General features: G+C 43.6%; 3 protein-coding genes across 3 annotated transcripts; all 3 read right to left on the reverse strand.

Annotated features, from left to right (window-relative positions):
- Nucleotides 1-2,061: 2,061 nt before the first annotated feature.
- On the reverse strand, nucleotides 2,062-3,918 carry LOC123988413. The gene has a single exon (XM_046288433.1). It carries the CDS (start codon nucleotides 3,916-3,918, stop codon nucleotides 2,062-2,064), a length of 1,857 nt encoding a protein of 618 aa, XP_046144389.1.
- A 4,293-nt stretch (nucleotides 3,919-8,211) lies between these two features.
- LOC123988433 lies at nucleotides 8,212-8,920 on the reverse strand. The gene is made up of 2 exons (XM_046288473.1): nucleotides 8,627-8,920; nucleotides 8,212-8,306 (listed from the first exon to the last, which is right to left on the reverse strand). Exons 1-2 carry the CDS (start codon nucleotides 8,844-8,846, stop codon nucleotides 8,215-8,217), a joined length of 312 nt encoding a protein of 103 aa, XP_046144429.1. The 5' UTR covers nucleotides 8,847-8,920; the 3' UTR covers nucleotides 8,212-8,214.
- Nucleotides 8,921-14,722: 5,802 nt separating this feature from the next.
- On the reverse strand, nucleotides 14,723-16,521 carry LOC114882602. Its single transcript, XM_046288436.1, has 2 exons — nucleotides 16,389-16,521; nucleotides 14,723-15,375 (listed from the first exon to the last, which is right to left on the reverse strand). The coding sequence occupies exons 1-2, from the start codon at nucleotides 16,519-16,521 to the stop codon at nucleotides 14,723-14,725; spliced, it is 786 nt and encodes a 261-aa protein (XP_046144392.1).
- Between the last annotated feature and the right edge of the window lie 6,806 nt (nucleotides 16,522-23,327).

Genomic DNA, 23,327 nt, shown 5'->3' on the forward strand with positions numbered 1-23,327 from the left:
TTATATGCCTTAGCAACAAACACTATTGTATCGAAAATTCCGAGAAATTGCCTGGCGAAAGGACCTAATGGCAAATTTGAACAAAGGAACGTTCTCGAAGGAATGTTCGTAGGACAGAATTGTTTAAATTCATTAGAAAATGAATGCCGAATCCAACCGATAAAAAAAAAATGCATATAGATCAACAAAATGTGTGGGCTGTTACGGCATTACAGTCGCCGTAAGCGCACCGTCTACTGTTAAATTATCATAATTTAATAACTTCATTGAAAACGAAAAGGTAATAATTTTGATCCTTCGTTAAGGTAATCTACACGGGTCACGGCGTTATCATTAAAAGATTACATGTTCATTCCAATTAATGGTTTCTATTCGATTAATAATTATCATTTCAAAATCACATGAATTTCCGAATAGAGAAATACTGCGTAGTTGCTAGAAACCGTTGAACAAAAAACGGACGACGAAATAGGAAAGAGAAAGGAACACCAAAGAAAGGGATGGAAGAATTTCGTCTAGCTCGAGCGTCTCAGCCAATCACCGAAATTTTCCGAATTCAAAATAAGAACTCAGTGACGCGCACATAAAACCTTCTTTCTACCTAATTATCTATCTTTTCCTTTCTTGTTTTAAATCGTTTGTTCGCGTAGTTCTCGTTTAACTTCATTATCGCGTAATATAAATCATTTTATCCAACTCGTAACTAGTTAAGGTCGATTTATATTATCCGTTCAGACACGGGCCGTTTCCGATCAGTTAGGTTCCGACAAATATTGTTCTGTGTTATTGAATACGAGTGTTTATATATACAGTAATGCTTCGAAATAAGCAAGTGGCTCGGGACCGAACAGTTGCTTATTTCGAAGCAGGTATGCTATTCGGCTTGACTTTGTTCTCGAAACGGGACGATAGAGAACGCGAGAAACGAGTGAGAGATCCGAGGTAGCGGCAAATCATAAAGTGATCGGCCGAGCAGCGATGTTATTTTTTGGACAAGGATAGAATATAGCATGCCCTCCCATTCTCGCACTATGCTTTATTTCGAAGCAAATATACCAGACTGAGAAAGCATTATATATATTCCATCCTTCTTCTACTAACCGATGTCACTGCTCAGTCGAGCGTGAAATTTATTACACTAAACATCGGCTTCGCGCTTTCATGGACCTCTCACTGATTTCTCGTACCTCTCACTTTGCGGGCGACTTGAAACAAAGAAGAGGGGATACGGAGTTGCTTATTTCGAAGCAGAGACCACTTGCTTATTTCGAAGCATTACTGTACCGTGATGGATCGGTTCAGACGCGTTCCGTTTCAGACATAAGACGACCGACATTCTCGAAAAGAATAATTTGACTGAAGCGATACGTGACTGAAACAATCGAAATGCGACCGAACGGACGCTGTCGTATGATATGCATTTGTGTTGCGCGCAGAGAATAAATTTTTCTTCTGGGCAAAATACCGGTAATTTGCGTAAGGAAGGAAGGAGTTTAATAATGTTAATAGACACTTTTAACGTACGTAATATAATTTAATCAACAAAAAGGATAGTGTTGAGTCACTTCACACTTTAAGACCTTTAATTAGTAAAGGCAAACGGTTTTATATAAAATGTACTTTCAGTCGAAATACAAGGCGAATTAGTCGCGTGATCAAAATACTTTGGAATACCTGTTTGCTCTGGTGAATAGCGAAACAGAATAGGACGATCGTCGCCGCGTCGCGGTTTTTATAATCGTGAGCGCGCTGACAACGCCGAAGGTTTTTCGGCGTTTGGCATAACTTTGCCTAATTTAAATTGGCGCGCGCTTAATCCCGAACAAACCGCCCGCCTCGCGGTGTCGTGCGACCGCGACAGATGACGTCATTACAATGCCAGTGAATAGAACGTAGTAACGAGCACATTTCATTGATGCGTCGTACCTTGCTGCGTAGTTTCTATTCAGGTAAGTGATTTATATACAATCTTACATTTACGATAATGAGAAATTAATACATATAATTAACGTAGAAAATAGAAAATAGAAAAATAATATATTATAAGTAAATTAATAAATCTTAATGGCTAATCGGTAACTTACATAACCTAGCGATCGGACGTACATATTGCGAATGTGCAGTCTTTACGGTGACTACACGAATGAGGCCGTCTTTACCAGGATGACATTCGGTCACCCGACCTAGTTCCCATTTCGCCGGGGGAAGCGTCGAGCTCTTGAGTAGAACTAAGTCCCCGATTTTGAGGTTGGGGACGCGACTACACCACTTCGATCGCGCCTGTAATGTGTGTAAGTAATCGTTAGCCCATGCTTTCCAGAACTTTTCCGTGAGCTGTTGAACGAGTTGCCATCTCGATAAGCGATTCTCGTTAATTTCCAGTACTGATGGCACCGGAACAGATTTTAATGCTGCGCCCACGAGAAAGTGACCTGGAGTGAGGGCCTCACATGACTCGAGGTCATCGTTTAAAGGAGCCAAAGGGCGTGAATTTAAACATGCCTCGATGCGGCAGAGGAGCGTAATTAGTTCCTCGCAAGTAGGCGTACGATCGCCGAGCATGCGTCGCAGATGGGTCTTAACGCTTTTGACCCCTGCCTCCCAGATTCCTCCAAAATGAGGAGCTGCCGGCGGAATAAAGTGCCACGTGATATAATCGGCAGCTAAACGCGAACGAAGGTGAGTGTCTGCCGTTACTTGTTTAAACGCGTTCATTAATTCTTTATTAGCGCCTTGGAAATTAGTCCCATTATCGCTATATAAATTCGTAGGCAATCCGCGGCGAGACGTGAAGCGTTCAAATGCTGCTAGAAACGCTGAAGTGGAGTAGTCGCGCACCAATTCGAGGTGGATAGCGCGAGTCGCCAAACAAACAAAAAGAGCGATGTAAACCTTTTGCGCCCTTTGCCCACGTCCACGATACGCGAGAGCAGAGAACGGTCCTGCGTAATCCAGGCCGCAATGGACGAACGCTCGAGATGGAGTGACTCTCACCGCAGGTAAGTCGCTCATTTGTTGACTTGCGGTGACCGCCCGCCAACGCACGCACGTGACGCATTTGTGAATGTGGCCTTTAACTAGCCGTCGCGCGTTGACGATCCAAAACGTTTGCCGTAAAACATTTAACATTAACTGCGTGCCCCCATGTAACGTGTTCTCGTGACAATCAGCGATGATGAGTTCGGTGATTCGATGCACCGGTAATATTATCGGAAAGCGTTGCGGAAGTTCTGAGTTGCGCAACCGCCCGCCAACACGGACAGTACCATCTTCGCCAAGAAACGGATTAAGCCGAAGTAACGGACTAGCTTTTAACAGGGATTCGCCCTTAAGCATAGCCGCTATTTCCCGTCGATAATGCCGAGTCTGGACGTACGTGATCCAGAATTTACGTGCCGCGAGGATCTCAGCCGCGGTAATAACCGTGTCTGAATAGCGATTCCCTTTATTTCGCGAGGTAAATCGGAAAACGTACGCGGTGATGCGTAAAAGTTTTCGCCATGAAGATGTGCGCATTGGCAGATCCCATTCCGTCTCCGATTGAACGTGTAACATGCTGATATTAATTTTAACTTCTGCTTCAGCTTCCTTCGGGACTGTAGGCTTACTTTCTGGCCACTCATTAGGAGCTTGTATAAGCCAGGAAGGGCCGTGCCACCAAAGGGTATGTTGAAGCAGCTGTGACATCGATAGACCACGAGAGGCGCAGTTAGCGGGATTATGACCCGAAGGTACGTGTCGCCAAATAGCGTTAGGCACGCGATTTTGAATTTCTGCGACCCGATGCGCAGTAAATGTTTTTAGTTCGCTCGGTTGCTTATTTATCCACGCGAGTGATACTGTGGAATCGGTCCAGCAGTACACCGTGCAATTGTTAAGTTTTAATGTAACTTGCACGTGTTCGATCAAACGCGTCATTATTAGGCAAGCGCATAGCTCGAGATGCGGAATTGTGAGTGGCTTCAATGGAGCTACTTTAGTCTTAGAAAGCAATATATGTACCGTGGTCTCATTCGCGACGTTGGTTACGCGTAAATAAATTACGGCTGCATACGCGTCTTTAGAGGCATCTGCAAAGCCGTGAATTTCGTAATGCAGGGAATCATTACCGATCCCGACCCATCGCGGTATGAAAACGTTCGGTAATGTGTTAAATTCCGTTGCATATTCGCGCCATTGTTTGGTCAACTCCAGTGGTAACGGGTCGTCCCAATCAAGCTTGGCCACCCATAGCCTTTGAATAAAAATCTTGGCTACGATTACAACTGGAGCGATCCAACCCAACGGATCGAAGATTTTCGCTACGGTGGATAAAATGACTCGCTTAGTCGGATTAGCCGTATTCGCGAGATCGATTTTTAATTTAAACCGGAATTCGTCCGTGTTAGGTTGCCAAAGAAGGCCAAGCATTTTTAACCCTTCAGAATCTTGAACGTATCGTTAATTTCGGCGTTAATGTCGCCGTAGTGCACATGCACTTGCATTGCATGAGGATCAGCAGACGGAATGGGACCAGTCAACACCCATCCAAAAATAGTATTTTGCGCGACCGGTTCTGTACGAGAGCCTTTACGAAGCCCTTCAAGTAGAATCGCGCCGTAATAATCTGCCCCAATAATAAGTTCGATGGGAGCATCATTGTTAGAGAGTGGGTCGGCCCACTCGAGATCGCGTAAATGCGTCCATTTGTCGGACTGACACACCGACTTAGTACGGTAGTTCGTCAGTTTTTTAAGTATAAACGCGCGTAAAGGAATCACAGGCCCTTTACCCTGGCACGGCTGCAATAATATATTTGCAGACGATCGTACTGTTGCCGTTGTGCCGGCTCCGATACCCGTAACGGATGCGTGTGCGTGTTGGCGAGGAGCGCGCAACGCGTGAGTAACCGATTCGCGAATAAAGGTACCTTGCGAACCGGGATCGATTAACGCGCGAATTATAGCGTGTCGACCTCCAGGAGTGCCGACTTTGACCCACGCAGTAGCGAGAACAACTCCTTTTTCGCGACACGCGGAACCGCAATGCGTGTTTACCGGCTCTGACACTGAAGTGTCATCCGTGTTATCATCGGTGTACGTTGCCGTGCTCGAATTTTGAATTCTTTGTGATGCCGCGTTATTAGTCGATTCGCGACTTTTATTCCCCGTTTGATTTATCGCGGGTTTACGTTCAGAATGCAAGAGGGTGTGGTGCCGCCCTTTGCAGATAGAACAACGACGTTTGCTAGAGCAGGCCGCCGGAAAATGACCCTTTTGCAAACAATTGAAACAATGCCGGTGTTCGCGCGCGAGAGACAAATGCTGCTCGACTGATTGTCCGCGAAACACGTCACATCGGAACAACGCGTGATCAGATCCGCACGCAATACATTGCGTTTCAGACGTATTTAAATGAGCTTTAACCGTTTTAATTGGCCCTGTTTTACCTTTACAGGAGCTGTTTTCTTCACCGCGCGAAGACGCCAACGATTCTAAGGTGCGAATACGTACATTTATAAACGCATCCCAATCAGAGAGGGATGGATACAACTCGTCTTCGCCCATACGCATCTCCCACTCCCGATGGGACTCTTTATCCAGCTTACGGACAAAATGAAAAATGAGCACATCGTCCCAGTATTCGACCGGACGCGATAAATTCTTTAATGCCGTTAAAGCGGCGCGAGATCTATCACGTAAGCTTCTTAGATCGTTTAAAACGGCAGATCCGATCGGGGGTGAGTCGAATAACATTTTTAAATGAGCATTTATGAGCGCGCGTTCGTTCGCGTATCTGTCTGTCAACAACCTCCACGCAGCTTCGTAATTCGCCGCGGAAGTGGAAACATTTTTTAACAAAAGAGACGCTGCACCGGTCAAACTTGCTTTTAAATAGTGCAACTTTTGCACGTCGGATAACGACTCATTTGAACCCACTAACGCGTGAAAGAGATCTCTAAAGTTTTCCCACTCTGTATAATCCCCGGAGAATTTAGGCAATTCAATGCGTGGGAGTTTGACAGACGGCGCGGATTCGCGATGACAAGAAACGGAGCTTATGTTACAAGGGTTACTTGCTGCTTCGTTGTCCGCAGGTAAAGCTGCCGTCAGAGCGTCGAGGGCAGAGAGGAAGGCCGCTTCCGTATTGCCGAAGATGTCCTCGGAGAAGTAGGAATTTGTCCTGGTCTCCTCCTCAGTTGCAGCAACCTCAATCTGGATGTGCGTGGCTTGGAATTTGTTCCAGTAGTCCTTCAGCAAAGAGAGACGTCCGCGAATCACAGCAGGGGTGTGATTAGCCTTCCCCAGTTTTTTAAAATTGCTGAGTGCATTACTTATTAAACGTGCGTGCACTTTGTTTTCACGGATTAACGGATCCATGATATTGTTGTATTACGATTTTGAAAAATAAACGTACTTTAACCGCAAGGTGAACTTTAACGAACACGTCACTGTTTTCGCGAAACGAAATGCGTGAACGTCCTCTGATGTTTATCGTCGGAGGTCGCGATGTCGGTTGAGTTCGAACGACACGTTCAAAATCCTTTGTTCTGCCGATTTAATCCGGCTTAAATTTTAGCACTTTCGCGATTTTAATGTTCACCACACTGCTTTAATTGTTTTTATGCGGCACTGCACTTCCTTTATTTCCTTACAATCCGGCTCGAAGGACCATTTGTTGCGCGCAGAGAATAAATTTTTCTTCTGGGCAAAATACCGGTAATTTGCGTAAGGAAGGAAGGAGTTTAATAATGTTAATAGACACTTTTAACGTACGTAATATAATTTAATCAACAAAAAGGATAGTGTTGAGTCACTTCACACTTTAAGACCTTTAATTAGTAAAGGCAAACGGTTTTATATAAAATGTACTTTCAGTCGAAATACAAGGCGAATTAGTCGCGTGATCAAAATACTTTGGAATACCTGTTTGCTCTGGTGAATAGCGAAACAGAATAGGACGATCGTCGCCGCGTCGCGGTTTTTATAATCGTGAGCGCGCTGACAACGCCGAAGGTTTTTCGGCGTTTGGCATAACTTTGCCTAATTTAAATTGGCGCGCGCTTAATCCCGAACAATTTGGTTCAGACAAAATCTGACGATAAAACAGACGTGGTGTGAGCAATATATTATAATAATGCAGAACGAAAAGTTAATAGAGTTAGTGAGGCATTATACTTTTTTGTATAATCAAAAAGATAAAAATTACAGTGACAATTATAAAAAGGATGTCCATTAATTGTCTGAATAACGTCCAATATTCTCCACTAATCTTTCTTATTTTTAACATTTTATGGGTACCAAAACGTCGCTTTCTTTTCTTATTTTCTTCCTCTTCATCTAATAGTAAGGCTATGCAACACAAATCTTTTAAAGATTGTTCCGGATTTAGAGCGCCATAATTTAAAATATAACTAATTATATTTATAACACCAATTATAACAATTATAACACCAACGGCTCGGCGTTGTCGTCGGTCGATCGGTTTATAAAAACACCGACGCCGCAAAAAACGCCCTACTCATTCGTTTGCGCTCTGGTAACAAACGACACGTAACACGCGACTAATTCGCTCACCTTCTTTACTAATTAAAGAAAAATAAAGTGCCTCAAGTGAACTTGTTTATTATCACCAAAGTTATCGCCAGTGTCAAATTCATTTTCCTGCACGCTTTTCCCTTACCAAATTAACCGGCAATTTTGCCTAGAGCAAAATTAATACTCTACGCGCAACAAATGGTCCTTCGAGCCGGATGGTAAGGATCTAAAGCAGTGCAGTGCCGCATAAAAAACAATTCGAATTGTGTGGAGAACATTAAAATCGCGAAAGTGCTGAAATCTAAGCCGGATTAAATCGGCAGAACAAAGGATTTTGCACGTGTCGTTCGAACTCAACCGACATCGCGACCTCCGCCGGTAAACATCGGAGGACGTTCACGCGCTTCGCTTCGCGAAAACAGTGACGTGGTCATAAAAGTTCACCTTGCGGGTACAGTACGTTTATTTGAAACACTTAATATCAAAACATTATGGATACATTAATCCGCGAAAATAAAGTGCATGCACGACTCATCAACAATGCACTTCTCAACTTTAAAAAATTGGGGAAGCCGAATCACACGCCTGCAGTGATTCGCAGCCGGATCAACCTGCTCAAGGATTACTGGGCCAAATTCCAATCAACGCAAGTCCAGATCGAGGTTGCTGCAACGGAGGAGGACACCAGGGCGAATCCCTACTTCTCCAGCGACGTCTTCGGGGATACGGAAGCAGCTTTCCTTGCCGCCCTCGACGCTATGACGGCAGCCTTACCGACGGACTCCGAACCTGCAAGTAACCCATGTAACACGAGTACCGCTTCTTGTAATCGCGAATCTGCACTGTTGGTCAAGCTTCCTCGCGTCGAATTACCTAAATTCTCCGGGGACTATACGGAATGCGAAAATTTTCGAGACCTCTTTCAGTCTTTAGTTGGCTCTAACGACGCGTTACCGGAGGTGCAAAAGTTGCACTATCTTAAATTAAGCTTAATTGGTGAAGCGTCTCTTCTATTAAAAAACGTTGCCACTTCCGCGGCGAATTACGAGGCAGCGTGGAAACTATTGACCGACAGGTACGCTAACGAACGCGCGCTCATAACCGCTCACCTGAAAATGTTGTTCGACTCACCCCCGATCGGATCCGCAGTTCTAAGCGATTTAAAAAGTTTACGCGATAGATCTCGCGCCGCATTAACGGCCTTAAAAAACATGGCTCGCCCGGTCGAATACTGGGACGATGTTCTTGTTTTTCACTTTGTCCGCAAGTTGGACAAGGAGTCCCATCGGGAGTGGGAGTTACGCATGGGTGAAGAGGAATTGTTCCCATCCCTCGCGGATTGGGAGGCGTTCCTCAATGTGCGAATTCGAACTCTGGAATCGTTGGCGTCATCCCGCGGAGAAGGAAACAGCGCCTATAAAAATAAATCAGCGCCTATTAAAAACGTGAAAGCGCATTTAAACGCGTCGGAAACGAAATGCGTTGCGTGCGGCGCCGACCACGCTTTGTTTAAATGTGACGTGTTCCGTGGGCAATCCGTCGAACAACGATTATCACTCGCGCGCGAACATCATCGATGTTTTAATTGTTTACAAAAAGGACATCTCCCGGCAGTCTGTCCTAGCAAACGCGCTTGTTCGATATGTAAAGGTAGACATCACTCTCTTTTGCATTCTGAGCGAAAGGGTTTGAAGACGTCGTTCGTACGCAAAGGTCGCGAATCGACCTCTCACGCGGATTTAGAATCAAGTCAACATTCGGCGCAACCTACACACGTAGCGGATGACAATATGGAAGACACGCCGATGTCGAATTCGCTAAACACGCACTTCGGTACGTCGCGTCATGAAAAAAAGGTCGTTCTCGCTACAGCTTGGATCAAAGTTGGCACTCGCGAAGGCCGACAAGCGACATTACGCGCTTTAATTGATCCAAAACGAATTGAGAGTGGTTTTTAACGCGTCGATGCCTACATCAAACGGGTCTACGCTAAACGATCATTTACTAGTTGGTCCGAAATTGCAAGCTGACCTCGCGGTCACGATTTTACGATGGCGCATGTATCAGTTCGTGTTCGCAGCAGATATCGCTAAAATGTTCCGGCAAATCTGGATCGATCATCGCGACACCGCCTACCAGCTGATAGTTTGGCGCGTTAAACCCGAAGATCAGCTGAAAACATATGAACTGCTTACCGTGACATACGGGACGGCCCCAGCGCCCTTCCTCGCGAATCGGGTCATCAAACAACTCGCGCTGGATGAGGGGACTAATTTCCCTCTCGCGGCTCCTATCCTGAATGAGCACCTCTACGTTGACGACGCACTTTTCGGGGCCGATGATCGAGTGTTGGCTCGTCAAACACGGCAGCAGGTAACGGATGCCCTCAGACACGGAGGTTTCCACCTAAGAAAGTGGTCAAGCAATTGTCCACAGTTATTAGCGGAGATCTCCCACGTTGATCACGAGCTGGCCTCGAGCCGCTTATTTCAAGATGCCGAAGGATTAAAAATGTTGGGAATCCGTTGGTTACCGAAATCGGTCGAATTTCGATTTCAATTTAAGCTCGACTCCGCTAGTACGGCGAATCCGACTAAGCGCGGGGTTTTGTCGAATATCGCGCGAATCTTTGACCCATTGGGGTGGATTTCTCCCGTCGTTATCGTGGCCAAGATCTTCATGCAAAGATTATGGGTAGCCAAGTTAGATTGGGACGAACTTCTACCTTGCGAACTAACCAACCAATGGCGCGAATATTCCGCGGAGTTTAACGATTTACGAAAGGTAACCCTTCCGCGCTGGATTAGGATGGGGAATGCTACAATCGCCTACGAAATACACGGGTTCGCAGATGCTTCGCAAGACGCCTATGCGGCTGTGATTTATTTACGTACAATCTCCATCGCGGACGAGGTCGCGTTACATTTACTTATGGCAAAAACAAAGGTAGCACCGTTGAAACCACTCACAATTCCGCGGCTAGAATTATGAGCGTGCGTCCTAATGACGCGATTGATGGAGCAGGTTCAGGCTACATTAAAACTCGATAAAGTACCAGTTTACGGTTGGACTGATTCCACCGTTGCATTAGCTTGGATACATAAGCATCCGAGTCAATTAAAAACGTTTACGGCACACCGAGTCGCGGATATACAAAGCCGAGCGCCGAATGCTTCTTGGCGACACGTACCAACCGGTTGTAATCCTGCCGATTGTGCGTCCCGCGGGTTGTCGGTGAAATTGCTGCTTCACCACCGCCTTTGGTGGCACGGTCCTTCCTGGCTGGCGCAAACTCCTAATGAGTGGCCAGAATTTAGGCTTGCCGTCCCAAGGGAGGCTGAAGCAAAAATCAAAAAACAAATCAATGCATTGCATGTGGAGTCGGAGGCTGAGTGGGATCTGCCAACACGCACGTCTTCGTGGCAAAAACTACTCCGAATTACCGCGTACGTCTCGCGTTTCATTTCGCGAGTTAAAACGGGGAAAAACGACCATCAAGATACGGTTGTTACTACCAATGAACTCATCGCGTTGCGGAAATTCTGGGTTCAGCAAGTTCAAACGCATTCATTTCGCAACGAAATAAAGGCTTTGAAAAAGAGCGAGTCTCTTGTTAAATCGAGTCCATTATTTCGACTGAATCCTTTTTTGGACGAAGATGGTACTATTCGTGTTGGCGGGCGGTTGCGCAACTCCGACCTTATGGAGCGGTTTCCGATAGTTTTACCGGTACACAGAGTCTCCGAACTCATTATTGCAGATTGCCACGCGAACACGTTACACGGAGGCATTCAACTAACGTTAAGTGTTTTGCGACGAACTTACTGGGTTATTAACGCGCGGCGCCTAGTTAAAAGTCACATATATAAGTGTATTAGATGCGTGCGTTGGCGTGCCGTTACGGTTCGTCAGCAAATGAGTGACTTACCCTCAGCCAGGGTCACTCCAGCTCGCCCGTTCGCTCATTGCGGAGTGGATTATGCGGGACCATTCTCCGCCCTCGCGCACCTCGGACGCGGGCAAAAGGCGCACAAGGTGTACATCGCGCTGTTTATTTGTCTATCCACGCGGGCGATTCATCTGGAGCTGGTGCGCGACTACTCCACTGCGGCGTTTTTAGCGGCATTCAACCGGTTCACGGCTCGTCGCGGCTTACCTACAAAGTTATACAGCGATAACGGAACGAATTTCCAAGGCGCAAATAAAGAGTTAAGAGCTGCATTTAAACTAGTTACGGCAGATTCTCACCTTCGCGCGCTGTTCGCTGCAGACCACATCACGTGGCATTTCATTCCTCCCTCCTCGCCTCATTTTGGGGGAATCTGGGAAGCGGGCGTCAAGAGCGTCAAGACGCACTTGCGACGTATGTTGTGCGATCGTACGCCCACATGTGAGGAGTTCAATACACTCCTCTGTAAGATCGAGGCCTGTTTAAACTCTCGTCCCTTAGCTCCACTAAAGGACGACCTCGAGTCTTGCGAGGCCCTCACACCCGGGCATTTTCTAGTGGGCGGTGTACTCAAGGTCCCTCCAGCGCCGTCGGTAATAAACATTTCCGAAAATAGACTATCGCGCTGGCAATGGGTACCACAACTCACGGAAAAATTCTGGAGAGCATGGGCTCACGAATATCTACAATCGTTACAAGCTCGCTCGAAATGGTGTAGTCGCGCTGCTAACCTTAAAATCGGGGACTTAGTACTGTTGAGGAGCTCCTCGCTGCCTCCGGGAAAATGGGACCTCGGTCGGGTGACCGAATGTCACCCTGGTAAGGACGGCCTCGTGCGAGTGGTCAGTATCAAGACCGCACGATCGGAATATACCCGTCCTGTAGTTAACCTATGCAAACTACCGATTAGCTCATAAGATTTAGTTTAAGTCAATGTATTATATATTTTACTATGTACAATTATTACGTTCTTTCCGCTTATATTTCTAGCTTACGCACTTATATTCGATGTAAAAAATTCGGTTCATCACCTACCTTAGTAAAACTACGCAGCATGGCACGGAACGTTAATGAAACGTGCTAGTCACTACGCTTCATTCACGGCGTAGAATCATGACGTCATTCGTCGCGGTCGCATAGCGCCGCGAGGCGGGCGGTATGTTCCGGATTTAGAGCGCCATAATTTAAAATATAACTAATTAGTGTTCGACAACACCAACGGCTCGGCGTTGTCGTCGGTCGATCGGTTTATAAAAACACCGACGCCGCGAAAAACGCCCTACTCATTCGTTTGCGCTCTGGTAACAAACGACACGTAACACGCGACTAATTCGCTCACCTTCTTTACTAATTAAAGAAAAATAAAGTGCCTCAAGTGAACTTGTTTATTATCACCAAAGTTATCGCCAGTGTCAAATTCATTTTCCTGCACGCTTTTCCCTTACCAAATTAACCGGCAATTTTGCCTAGAGCAAAATTAATACTCTACGCGCAACAAAGATAAATGCGAAAACATTTTCGAACGATGGCGATTAACGTTCGCTGCCTGTCGTGGTCGGACGTGAACTGATGATATAAATACTACATCGTTTTTGTCGGAACCTAACTGATCGGAAACGGCCCGTGTCTGAACGGATAATATAAATCGACCTTTAATCGTTTGTCTGTCTCTCGTCGACGTTCTCGTTTGTTAAAGGTCGATTTATATTATCCGTTCAGACACGGGCCGTTTCCGATCAGTTACGCCGGGTATCCACCAGTATCAAACGCCCGTATCGTATCACCGTTCCGAACCCTTTTGAATAGGCAGACGTTGCCTCGTTGCATGCAACGGCATGCTGCGGCGCGGACAACATTTCTTCGTTTCTTGATATAAACGGTTAGGCAATAGGACTGGGCCACTACAGGCGAGGAGTTTCGTTTTGCTGTGTGACGTTCCAAAGGAACGGAGGCAACGGATCCATCCGAAAAATTTGTCGATTCTTTGCTGTTGCATCGAAGGAAAGGTTCATGCGTTGGCACTTGACATAGCGTTTCGTGCCGTCACTTGGGTTTCAATTTATTTGAAATCTTGCGGTATTGTTGGATTCATTTCAAAAGCGATGAAATTATTTATGAATTTAATCTAATTTAATTTAGACAAATTTTATCGTCTAAATATATTTAAACAGATCAATTATCTTCGGTGCTACGCTGTACATAAAAGAGCAATGTTAATAATCACCTGTGTGATTATTGAAAAAGGACAATGTTAATTTTCCAGAGATTTTTCCGTTGCCGAGTATCGAAAGTTCTATTGGCCTGTGATACGGAGGCGAAGGAACGGGCCGATCCGAAAATTGTCGGTTTCTTGTCGTTCAAAGGGTTGGTTCGGAAACCACTTGAAACGTAAAAACAACATACCCAGGCGAAGGCCCGAAATGCTATGTCAAGTGGAAACATGACACTTGAGGCACGAGATAATATGATTTGGAATTGGATACATCAGTGAGATAATACTAATGCAACGACTGAACTTTGTTATTTTTCATTTTTTTCTTAAAAAACTGTTACCAACATATTTGTGACGTTTTTCTGATTAAAATGATACCAAACACGATATGGTTTGGATAATTACACTAAAGAAACAGCATGCAGCAAATCGAAACTTCTCGCCTATAGGAGTTTATTTCAAGACACGAAGAACTATTGTCCGAGCCGTAGCACGCCGTGGCATGCAACGAGGCAACGTCTGCCTATTCAAAAGGGTTCGGAACGGTGATACGATACGGGCGTTTGATACTGGTGGATACCCGGCTTTAGATTCCGACAAAAACGATGTAGTATTTATATCATCAGTTCACGCCCGACAACGACAGGCAGCGAACGTTAATCGCTATCGTTCGAAAATGTTTTCACATTTATCTTTAAAAGATTTGTGCTGCATAGCCTTACTGTTAGATGAAGAGGAAGAAAATTAGAAAAGAAAGCGACGTTTTGGCACCCATAAAATGTTAAAAAAAAGAAAAATTAGTGGAGAATATTGGACGTTATTTAGACAATTAATGGACGATGAAGAAAAATTCTTACAATACTTTAGGATGCCTATTTACGATTTTAATGTTCTTTTGGGGAAAATAGAAAATTCCATTAAAAAACAAAATACAACTTTCAAGGAGGCTATAGGTCCAAGAGAAAAACTAGCAGTATGTTTGAGGTAAATTTTTATATTATAATAATAAAATACATATAAAAATATAAAAGTTAAACTTATTTATTAAATGTTTGTATAAAAATTTGACGCAGTACATATCGTGTTTGGTTTTTGTGGATGAGTTGGTTGTAATGGTTCTATTGTACATGGTGATGGTGTGGGTGTTGAACTTAATGACTGTGATGAAAAATGATGGCAATTTATATTTGAAAGCTCTTGTAATTGTAATTCACTAATTATAGAAGAAATGCGGGTTTTGGCAATTATCTGATTGTATGGAGTTAGTTCTTTTACAGTTAAAGCTGTACTTTTGAAAAATAAATCTATTTCGTCCATAGCTTTTTCTTCTTTAGTATTATTTAAAATATAATTCATTAAACTGTCTGAGGCTGTTCCCGTTCTTTTTCTTTTTTTTTTGCGGAATTGTGTTGATGTATGGCTAGCTTGAGAAGGTGCTGGTGTTTCTATGAAATTGCTATTGTCTTCTATTGTGGTTGTGTCATCTACATCTTGGTTTGATTCCTCACTGACATTGATTTGTATTGATGTAACGGTTTCTCGTTCCTTCATATACTTTGTCAAAAATGACATTTCGTCTTCATATTTCCACTTCTTTACCTTATTTGCGGCTTGTCCACTTTTTGTATCATTTTTCCTTTTTAATGATCTGCGATAACAATCTCGTAAATTGTTCCAATGTTTTTTGCATTCATTAGCTGAAAAGATTAAATAAAGTTAATAATTATCATAAGTAGAATAGCAATTAGATCTAACATATATGCCTTATTTCAGATTTTTAGCAACCGGTGATTCATACAGAACCATATCATTCAGTTACCGGCTAGGCCATACTACTGTTTCACTTATTGTACTTGAGGTTTGCAATGCAATAATTAAACATCTCTTGTCCGAGTACATGAATATACCCAGTCGAGAAAAATGGCTCGAAATAGCTGATGAATTTTGGAAAACATGGAATTTTCCTAATTGTATTGGTGCTTTGGACGGAAAGCATGTAACTATTACTGCACCACCTAACAGTGGTTCACTTTATTTTAACTACAAAAAAACATTTTCCATCGTCTTGTTGGCTTTGGTAGATGCCAACTATAAATTTACAGCAGTTGACATCGGATCGTACGAAAAAAATAGCGATGGGGGTATATTTTCTAATTCCAAATTGGGAAAACACTTAGCACTTAATAAGCTTAATGTACCGGAGTACAAAAAATTACCGCATACTAATTTTTTGATGCCTCATGTGATCTTCGGCGATGAAGCCTTCCCTTTAAAGACGTACTTATTAAGACCGTATCCGAAACCGCAACTTAATGATCCCGCTAAACAACATTATAACTATCGGCATTCACGAGCAAGAAGGGTATCAGAAAATGCGTTCGGAATTTTATCGCAAAGATTTCGAATCTATCAGAGAAAAATTCAGTTAAATCCGGAACATGCAGATAAAATTATTTTGACAACTTGCATTTTACATAATTATATCATATCCTCTCGCAATTTTGAACCACCAGCTATGGCACCTTTAGGAAGAACTGTGCAAAATCTTCCATTACAAGGTGGTAGTAGTACTACTACAGCGTTTCATATAAGAGATACATTTAAGGACTTCTTTAACAGCGAATTTGGAAGTATGGAATGGTTGCATACAAGAAACTAATATTTGCAAGAATATCACTAAGGAAAATATAATACGATTATTGTTGCTTACCTGGTTGATTTAAAATTTCTCCTATCTCCTTCCAGGCAGCATCCTTTTTGTAGTTGTCACTATAATTTTTTTCTTCCTGATTATACACAAAAGTATAATGCCTCACTATTTCTATCAATTTTTCGTTCTGCATTATTATATCTTGCTCAGACCACGTCTGTTCTATCTTAAGATTTTGTCTGAACCAAATGCATATCATACGACAGCGTCCGTTCGGTCGCATTTCGATTGTTTCAGTCACGTATCGCTTCAGTCAAATTATTCTTTTCGAGAATGTCGGTCGTCTTATGTCGGAAACGGAACGCGTCGGAACCGATTCATGACGGTATATATAAACACTCGTATTCAATAACACAGAACAATATTTGTCGGAACCTAACTGATCGGAAACGGCCCGTGTCTGAACGGATAATATAAATCGACCTTAATTCAATTTTCGCCGCGACAAGTGCGTGATCGGCAAAAATCTCATCGTTCTTTGGTGTTCCAGAAGCGATTAAACAAGCAATTATATTTGTAACCTTGCTATTTGTGGTCCAAGCTTTCTCTACTTGAAAGACACGAGGAGGAAAGGAAGGTCTGTAAGTGTAGGGAGAGGCAGATAAGAAGAAGCAGTCGAGCTTCGATGTCGTCTCGAAACGTGCAGCTTACGCGGGATGTTTTGATAATAACTAGGTCAATATTTCTTTCGCGTTTATGCCGCGACAATAACAAGGCTGTTCGCAAGGTCGGCCGCGTATAAGAAGTCCCGAAATTCCTTCCTAGGTCGAATACACGCGATCAACGGAGCAATACGTAAACATCTCATCAGTCGTTTCTATTGAATTTAAAAATTAACGTTCGCGGAATCCCCCCAAATATTTATGATGGTGTTTCTTCTAACTATACTGTCAAACGGAAGGGTCGTTGCGTCGTTCGATCGTTAAAGGATGCTCAACCTGAGCGTATCTCACCGGAGTGCACGAAATTGGGTCAGTAGGTTTTTTGGAGCTACAGGACCGTATTCGACACTGGCCGTGAGACGGTGGTCTCGAGGCACCTGAAGAGAAGGAAGGCACACTTTGAAACGTGTGGGTTCCGGCTCATCGGACTTCTCAACACACCCAAGTAACGATCGTGTTCCACCATGCACTGCTTGGTCTTTCGCGTTGGATCGGGCTTCCAAATTGCAGTAAATACTGCCCGAACTCAGGAGTGAGTGAATAATGGGTTCGAGGGTGTATAGGCCTGTGAACCCGTTATCACCACTGGCTTTGTTCGTTCGAAACTCGTTGATACAAGGGAGAGAAAAGAGGCACCTGACAGTGGGAGGTGAGCCTTTCTCCTCAGATCTTCGATTTTACGAGAATCTGGAAGTTATATTCGTTTCGTGGGTAATCCTGACTAGTTCTCCAGATTGCAGCCAATGCTGCCCGAGCTCGGGGGTGAGTGAATAATGAGTTCAAGGTATCGTGGACCTGGGAACCCGTTATCACCACTGGCTTTACCCGTACGACACTTGTCAGTACACGAAATGGGAGAGGTACTCCTTTGAAGATGAGTAGGTCTCGTTTCTCGGACTTTCAAGTGTACGTAACCTGGAGATTATCCCTTCTGGCCTCTGATCCCCCAGACATCGGGTTTCCGAATTCCGAATTTATAATTCCAACGTCTAGCAGTGCCGTGGTACAGTTTGGACCACCGACTCCTCAGTTTGAGGCGAGAACAATAATCGCGAATACTAGCCGTTTTACTAAGTACCCGAAAGTCAGTTTGACTCGAATTATGTTCCGTGTTTCGCTAATGTGAATTACGTGCTTCTAAACGCGTGTCACATAATCGACCGTAGAGATCAGAGTGATCGCTGATCGATCGACATGCCGGTCCCCAAATTACCTGCGGTCTAGTGGGGATAGCACGCACGCGCCTAACGAGGTTGTCACTAATTTCCCACTCTTCCAGGGATAAGAGTAGGGGCTTCCGGCGACGTGTGACTCAGATCTTATGTATGTAACCGAAAGGGATATGTACGGTTACATATTATCTTGTGTTATTAAACTAGCGATTTGGAAAGTCGATCTGATTACTTTCTGAAACACGACGGTCGATTTTTGGCAAAACGGGCGATCTGATAAGCCCTCCGGGGTTACGAGGATTTCTCACGTCAGATCGTTCCTACAATGAAGGTATTTCAAAGTTACATTATCGAATATTTTGCGTAGTGGATTATTTCGCGCATCAGTCACAACCTTTCAAAAGGGGCGCCTTGGTCAGCCTTCGGGTTACGAGAGTGTCTACGGCTGAGGTGTTCTCTTCGCGGTCCAGAACCGCAAGTTTTTCAAATAGATTAAATTCCGAATTAACAATTATAGAAGCGAAATAATCGAACACGCATACGCATCCGGTTAAAGATCGTACACGACTTTAAATTGCGATTTCAAAGTGTAGTTTCCGAATAATTCATTTGTTAACTATTAATAAGCAACTTTACCCTTGTCAAAATACATCAGTATATATCTATATTTACATAAACTGGTATTTTTCCGAATTTATTAGACTTTTAAAATCAACTCAGTTTCACGTTCAACCTACTCTGTTATTTTCTTTATACATCCCAATTCATTTTTAATTAAACCAGTTTTTCTTTATCCAAACAGTGTCACATTCATTTTCAAACTGTTACCTTCACATTAGTTTTAGAAACCACGCTTACCAACATATACAGTTTCAAGGAGGGACCCGTACGGGACGCAGAGCACTGTCGAACCCAAAGGAAGACTAATTATCTAATTTTTTGAAACCTAACATTCTGTTTACATTACGTTTCGTCTTTCCGTCTTTTAATTGTTTTGGACGTAGAAAACGCTTAAGGGGGTAGACACGGGTAATAGTAGCGCGTTGACATTACCGGCAAAAATGGGCCTAACCAGGGGTTTACGGGACTACACTTTTTGTCCTTATATGAGAACATTTGGGGCTGGATGAGGGCTTATTCGAAAGAGGAAGGTCCAATGCACTCGTGTTTCACTAGGATTATATTGATGTTTAGTAATATAAGCGTCCAAAGTCAAGGAAAAAATCGACAAAATGCAGTCGCGGAATCGAAGCATTTTTAAACCACTAAAAGAATGTTGTGATTGAAATCATGAGTGCAGCGGTCTAGCCACAACCCTTACCTACAAATTAAGATCTATTTTGTCTTCATTTGTTGCGAAATAAGGACGAATAACGGATGCCTGTAAAAGCATTCCCGCAGACTAGTTCCGCTATTTTGTGGATAATACGGAGCATGTCACGTGACAAATTCAGTTCAGCTAGTAGTTATAAGGTGGCGTCTAACTAAGAAGGCTGTCGATTTGGAATCGTAGCCAAAACCAGGCGTTACCTTGGTTACGTCACTTGACTGTGTCAGTGAAGGCAAGCGAAAAAAGCAACAACGCCCGAACGCTGAGTGAGACGCACTACAGTCATGCTGCCCTTCTCTCATTCTGAATGTTGAGATTGTCCCTTTTCGCTAGGTTTTGACTGACGCGCGCTTGGATTTTTCATAGCGCCCCATAACAAACCTCGCTCAAGGAATATACCTCCTCTTTGCAATAATTCTGCAAACGTTTACATAAGTTGTATACGAGGTATTTATTTATTTAAATTATTTACATTCACTCAGAATATTGACTCCTTTGTATTTTTTATTAGTTTCGAAAAACAAAGTTACTATAGGTTTCTGGAAATACAAGCGTCACGCAATTGGGACGAGTTATATCTTAAATTTGGTAAGAGATAGGAAAACCTATTGATGTAAAAGCTGAATGGTAAAACATATGAAAAATATGAGATATCTCACGAAATATGTTTTTTAAACATTGTACTGTTAGATATAGGCGCGTGAGCGAAATAGTGAGAGGGAATAGTAGCGAGGGGAGAGAAAGAGAGAAGGAGCCGAGGCCCCTCCATTTATTAGTTCTAATAGTACTTTTTTATGCAGAATGTTCCAAGGAGTTGATACCAGTAAAGAAAGAAATTCAATTCTATTTAAACAAAAAGTGCATCAGCATTTTTTTAATGCATCGTTGCATTCACGAACAAAATGAAGTCATAGAAAAATAAACATTATAATACCACTGAACTTTTAAATATAATCCGTTCCAATTGCGTGACGCACCCTGTATGCTTTTATGATGTCACGTCCTGTGACGCATTCTTTAAAACTTCTATTTCGCCACCCAAATTCTTTAAACTTATATTTCGCTATACAAATTCTTTGAACTTCTATTGCAGCATCCAAATTCATCGCTCCGCAAAAATTCTGAGTGAGCAACTCAGCCGGGTCGTCGTACGGCGAAAACGCTGACGATCCGGACGAGGTGGTTCACCCGAATTGCCAAATCAAAAGTCGACCTCATTAATCAATATATAATAACGCGACCAAGCCGCCCGCGATCAGATCAAAATTTCGTGCAGGAACAGTTCACAATCAATTATAGTGCATAAACAGACCAGATAAAATTTTGTGCAGGAACAGTTCACAATCAATTATAGTATAGTCACAGATCAATTTTCGCGCAGAACCAGTATAAGTTAGTGCAGACTCAAAATTCATCGTGACCAGATCACTTCCGCAAAATTCGTTCAGAATCGGCCAGTCCGTCTAACGCGAATCCGGGATTCAATTCTAATACGCGTACAGAAATCCGCAAAATACGACTCTGCTACGGGACTCAGAGACCCGACAGAGCAAATCGTCATTTGTAAAACGCGCGCAAGTTAAGAATTGTACTTAAAACCAATAAACATTTGTTGTGCTCGGAAGTGTGTGATCTTCACTCGAACATCTACCCTACTGTCTCCAATCACCAGGGCGACCCATCTCTACAGGTATCCTCGCCCAGCGAAAGGTAAGTAAGAACCTATACCTAACTAACAACTTAGATTCAATCATACAAAAGGTACGCGGAGAACTCAGTGAGAGGGAGAACTTCGCGACATTACAATGAATTAAAAAACATTTATTTAAAGAAGCTAATAAATTTTTCTAAAATAATTCTCAGGTTGCACGTTCCTTCGGTTCTTCAGAATAGGCATATATTTTTCAGCAGCAAGGCGTGCTACGGCGCGCTATATAAAATCCACGCGTTCAGTCAGTCAGAATTTACCGGAGCGAGACAATTCTATCATTTGGGTTGAAAAAAGGATAGCATGATCACCATATATCTCACTCTAATCACGCACCAATATTTCGCTTTCGTTCTTTAGGCGTATCGTGGCAATGCCTCTGGCGAGATGAGCGTTTGAATGTGTTTGTAAAAATACTTGCGGCGCTGTTGCCTTCCTAGATCGTGTTGCGCGCACGCTAGCTGAGAATTAAACCTTTCAAATTCGTAACAGACAGTGGCTCCACCAGACCCAACAAAAAAACTGCTGTAATACCGACGTCCCGAATCGGAGCGGTCACGTGTCTACCCCCTTAAGACACAAGAAGAAAATCGGAGGGTGTATAACCGGAAAAGGGAAAAAGCACACCAGTATAAGTTAAATGACGTTGTCGCGATAAAGCGCACTCAAATGGAGCCAGGCCGTAAATTGCATGCGAAATTTTTGGAACCATACCGTATTAGTAAAGTTAAGCCTAGTGATACGTATGATGTAAACCGTGGCGTACCCAATCATCGAGATTCATCCGGGATGGATGAATTGCAGGATGGCCGAATGTAGGAAATAAAAGACGCATTCCAGAATATTCTGGATCCCACTGCTGATGACAGGGGGGTTGCAGGGGGTCCGCGACGCGTCCGATCACAAAAAATCGACGATCAGTTTGTAACCGTACATTCGTACAGCTACATAATATAGTACAAAGTAGTATAGATTTTTCTTGGGAGATCGGAACTCTAGCGATGGTATGTGCTATCCCTACTTATTCGTCACAGTGGAGCGCGTGCGCGTATCCCCTCCTTCGAACGCCGGATCGAAGGAGCTCAGTGTCGATCCATCGATCGACACTCTGGTCCCAAACGACAAGCAGAACTGACGCTTTCGCCTACGACTATCTTCCAAGAGACAGCCGTCTTAAGATTCCGATCCAGCAAGTCGTGACTAGAGCCCGAGCTTGGACATCTCCCTTTCAGATCGTAGTAGCCTTCGATCTTGGGACTCAGCACCCTTGAAAGATCGCTCTACGCAGGCATATCCATGACGTCATTGATTCCTAGGGAATCCTGGTCGAGTCAGCATCGTTTTGCTTGTGCTCTGGCAATGTTTACACTGCAATTTGGAGGGCCGTGATCTCACTCTTGGCAGTCTTAATTTCTTCCTCGAGTACGCCTTGTACAACAGGAAGAACGTTGACGGATTCCGGCAAATCCACGGTTATCGGATACTCTTAAATTCACGTATTTCAATCTGCAAAGGAGTCGAGGATCGGGACTTAGTGCGCGACTTTCTTATCCTTTGATTGTGAGTGAAATCGTGAAGTCAGTGCCCCTGTCGATCTGAGGTTCGCAGGTGAAAACCTCACCTGACCGGAAGTATCCTCGGATTCCACTGACTCGCCATTTTGCGATTTAAGAGGCGCGTAAAGTTAATATTTCGCAGCACGGTTAATAAATTCAAACGTTCCTTTTTGCCTACGCGCTCCACGATCACGCGACCTTCGTGCGTCGTGATTTCGGTGTATGTTTTCAAGACGAATCGAGCGAACAATAACTCGTCTTTGGTGAAAGGCGTTTAAATCGTAGACGACCGACGAAATTCTGTAACCGTCGTGTGAGTATTACTTTTCGCATTCCGATTAGAGTCACGATATTGCGTTCTGGCCGTTTTTGTTATATTTTCTTATATTATATTATATTCAATAATAATTATTCCGCGGTTCTTAAAGTGCGTTATTCAACCAGTCACTTTTCCGTATAACAGAAGACTGAGTTTTTTTTTGAGTCGCGTTAAAGTCGGGTTAAAGGTTGA

Source organism: Osmia bicornis, chromosome 13, assembly GCF_907164935.1.
Source record: "Osmia bicornis bicornis chromosome 13, iOsmBic2.1, whole genome shotgun sequence".
Taxonomy (NCBI): Eukaryota; Metazoa; Arthropoda; class Insecta; order Hymenoptera; family Megachilidae; genus Osmia; species Osmia bicornis.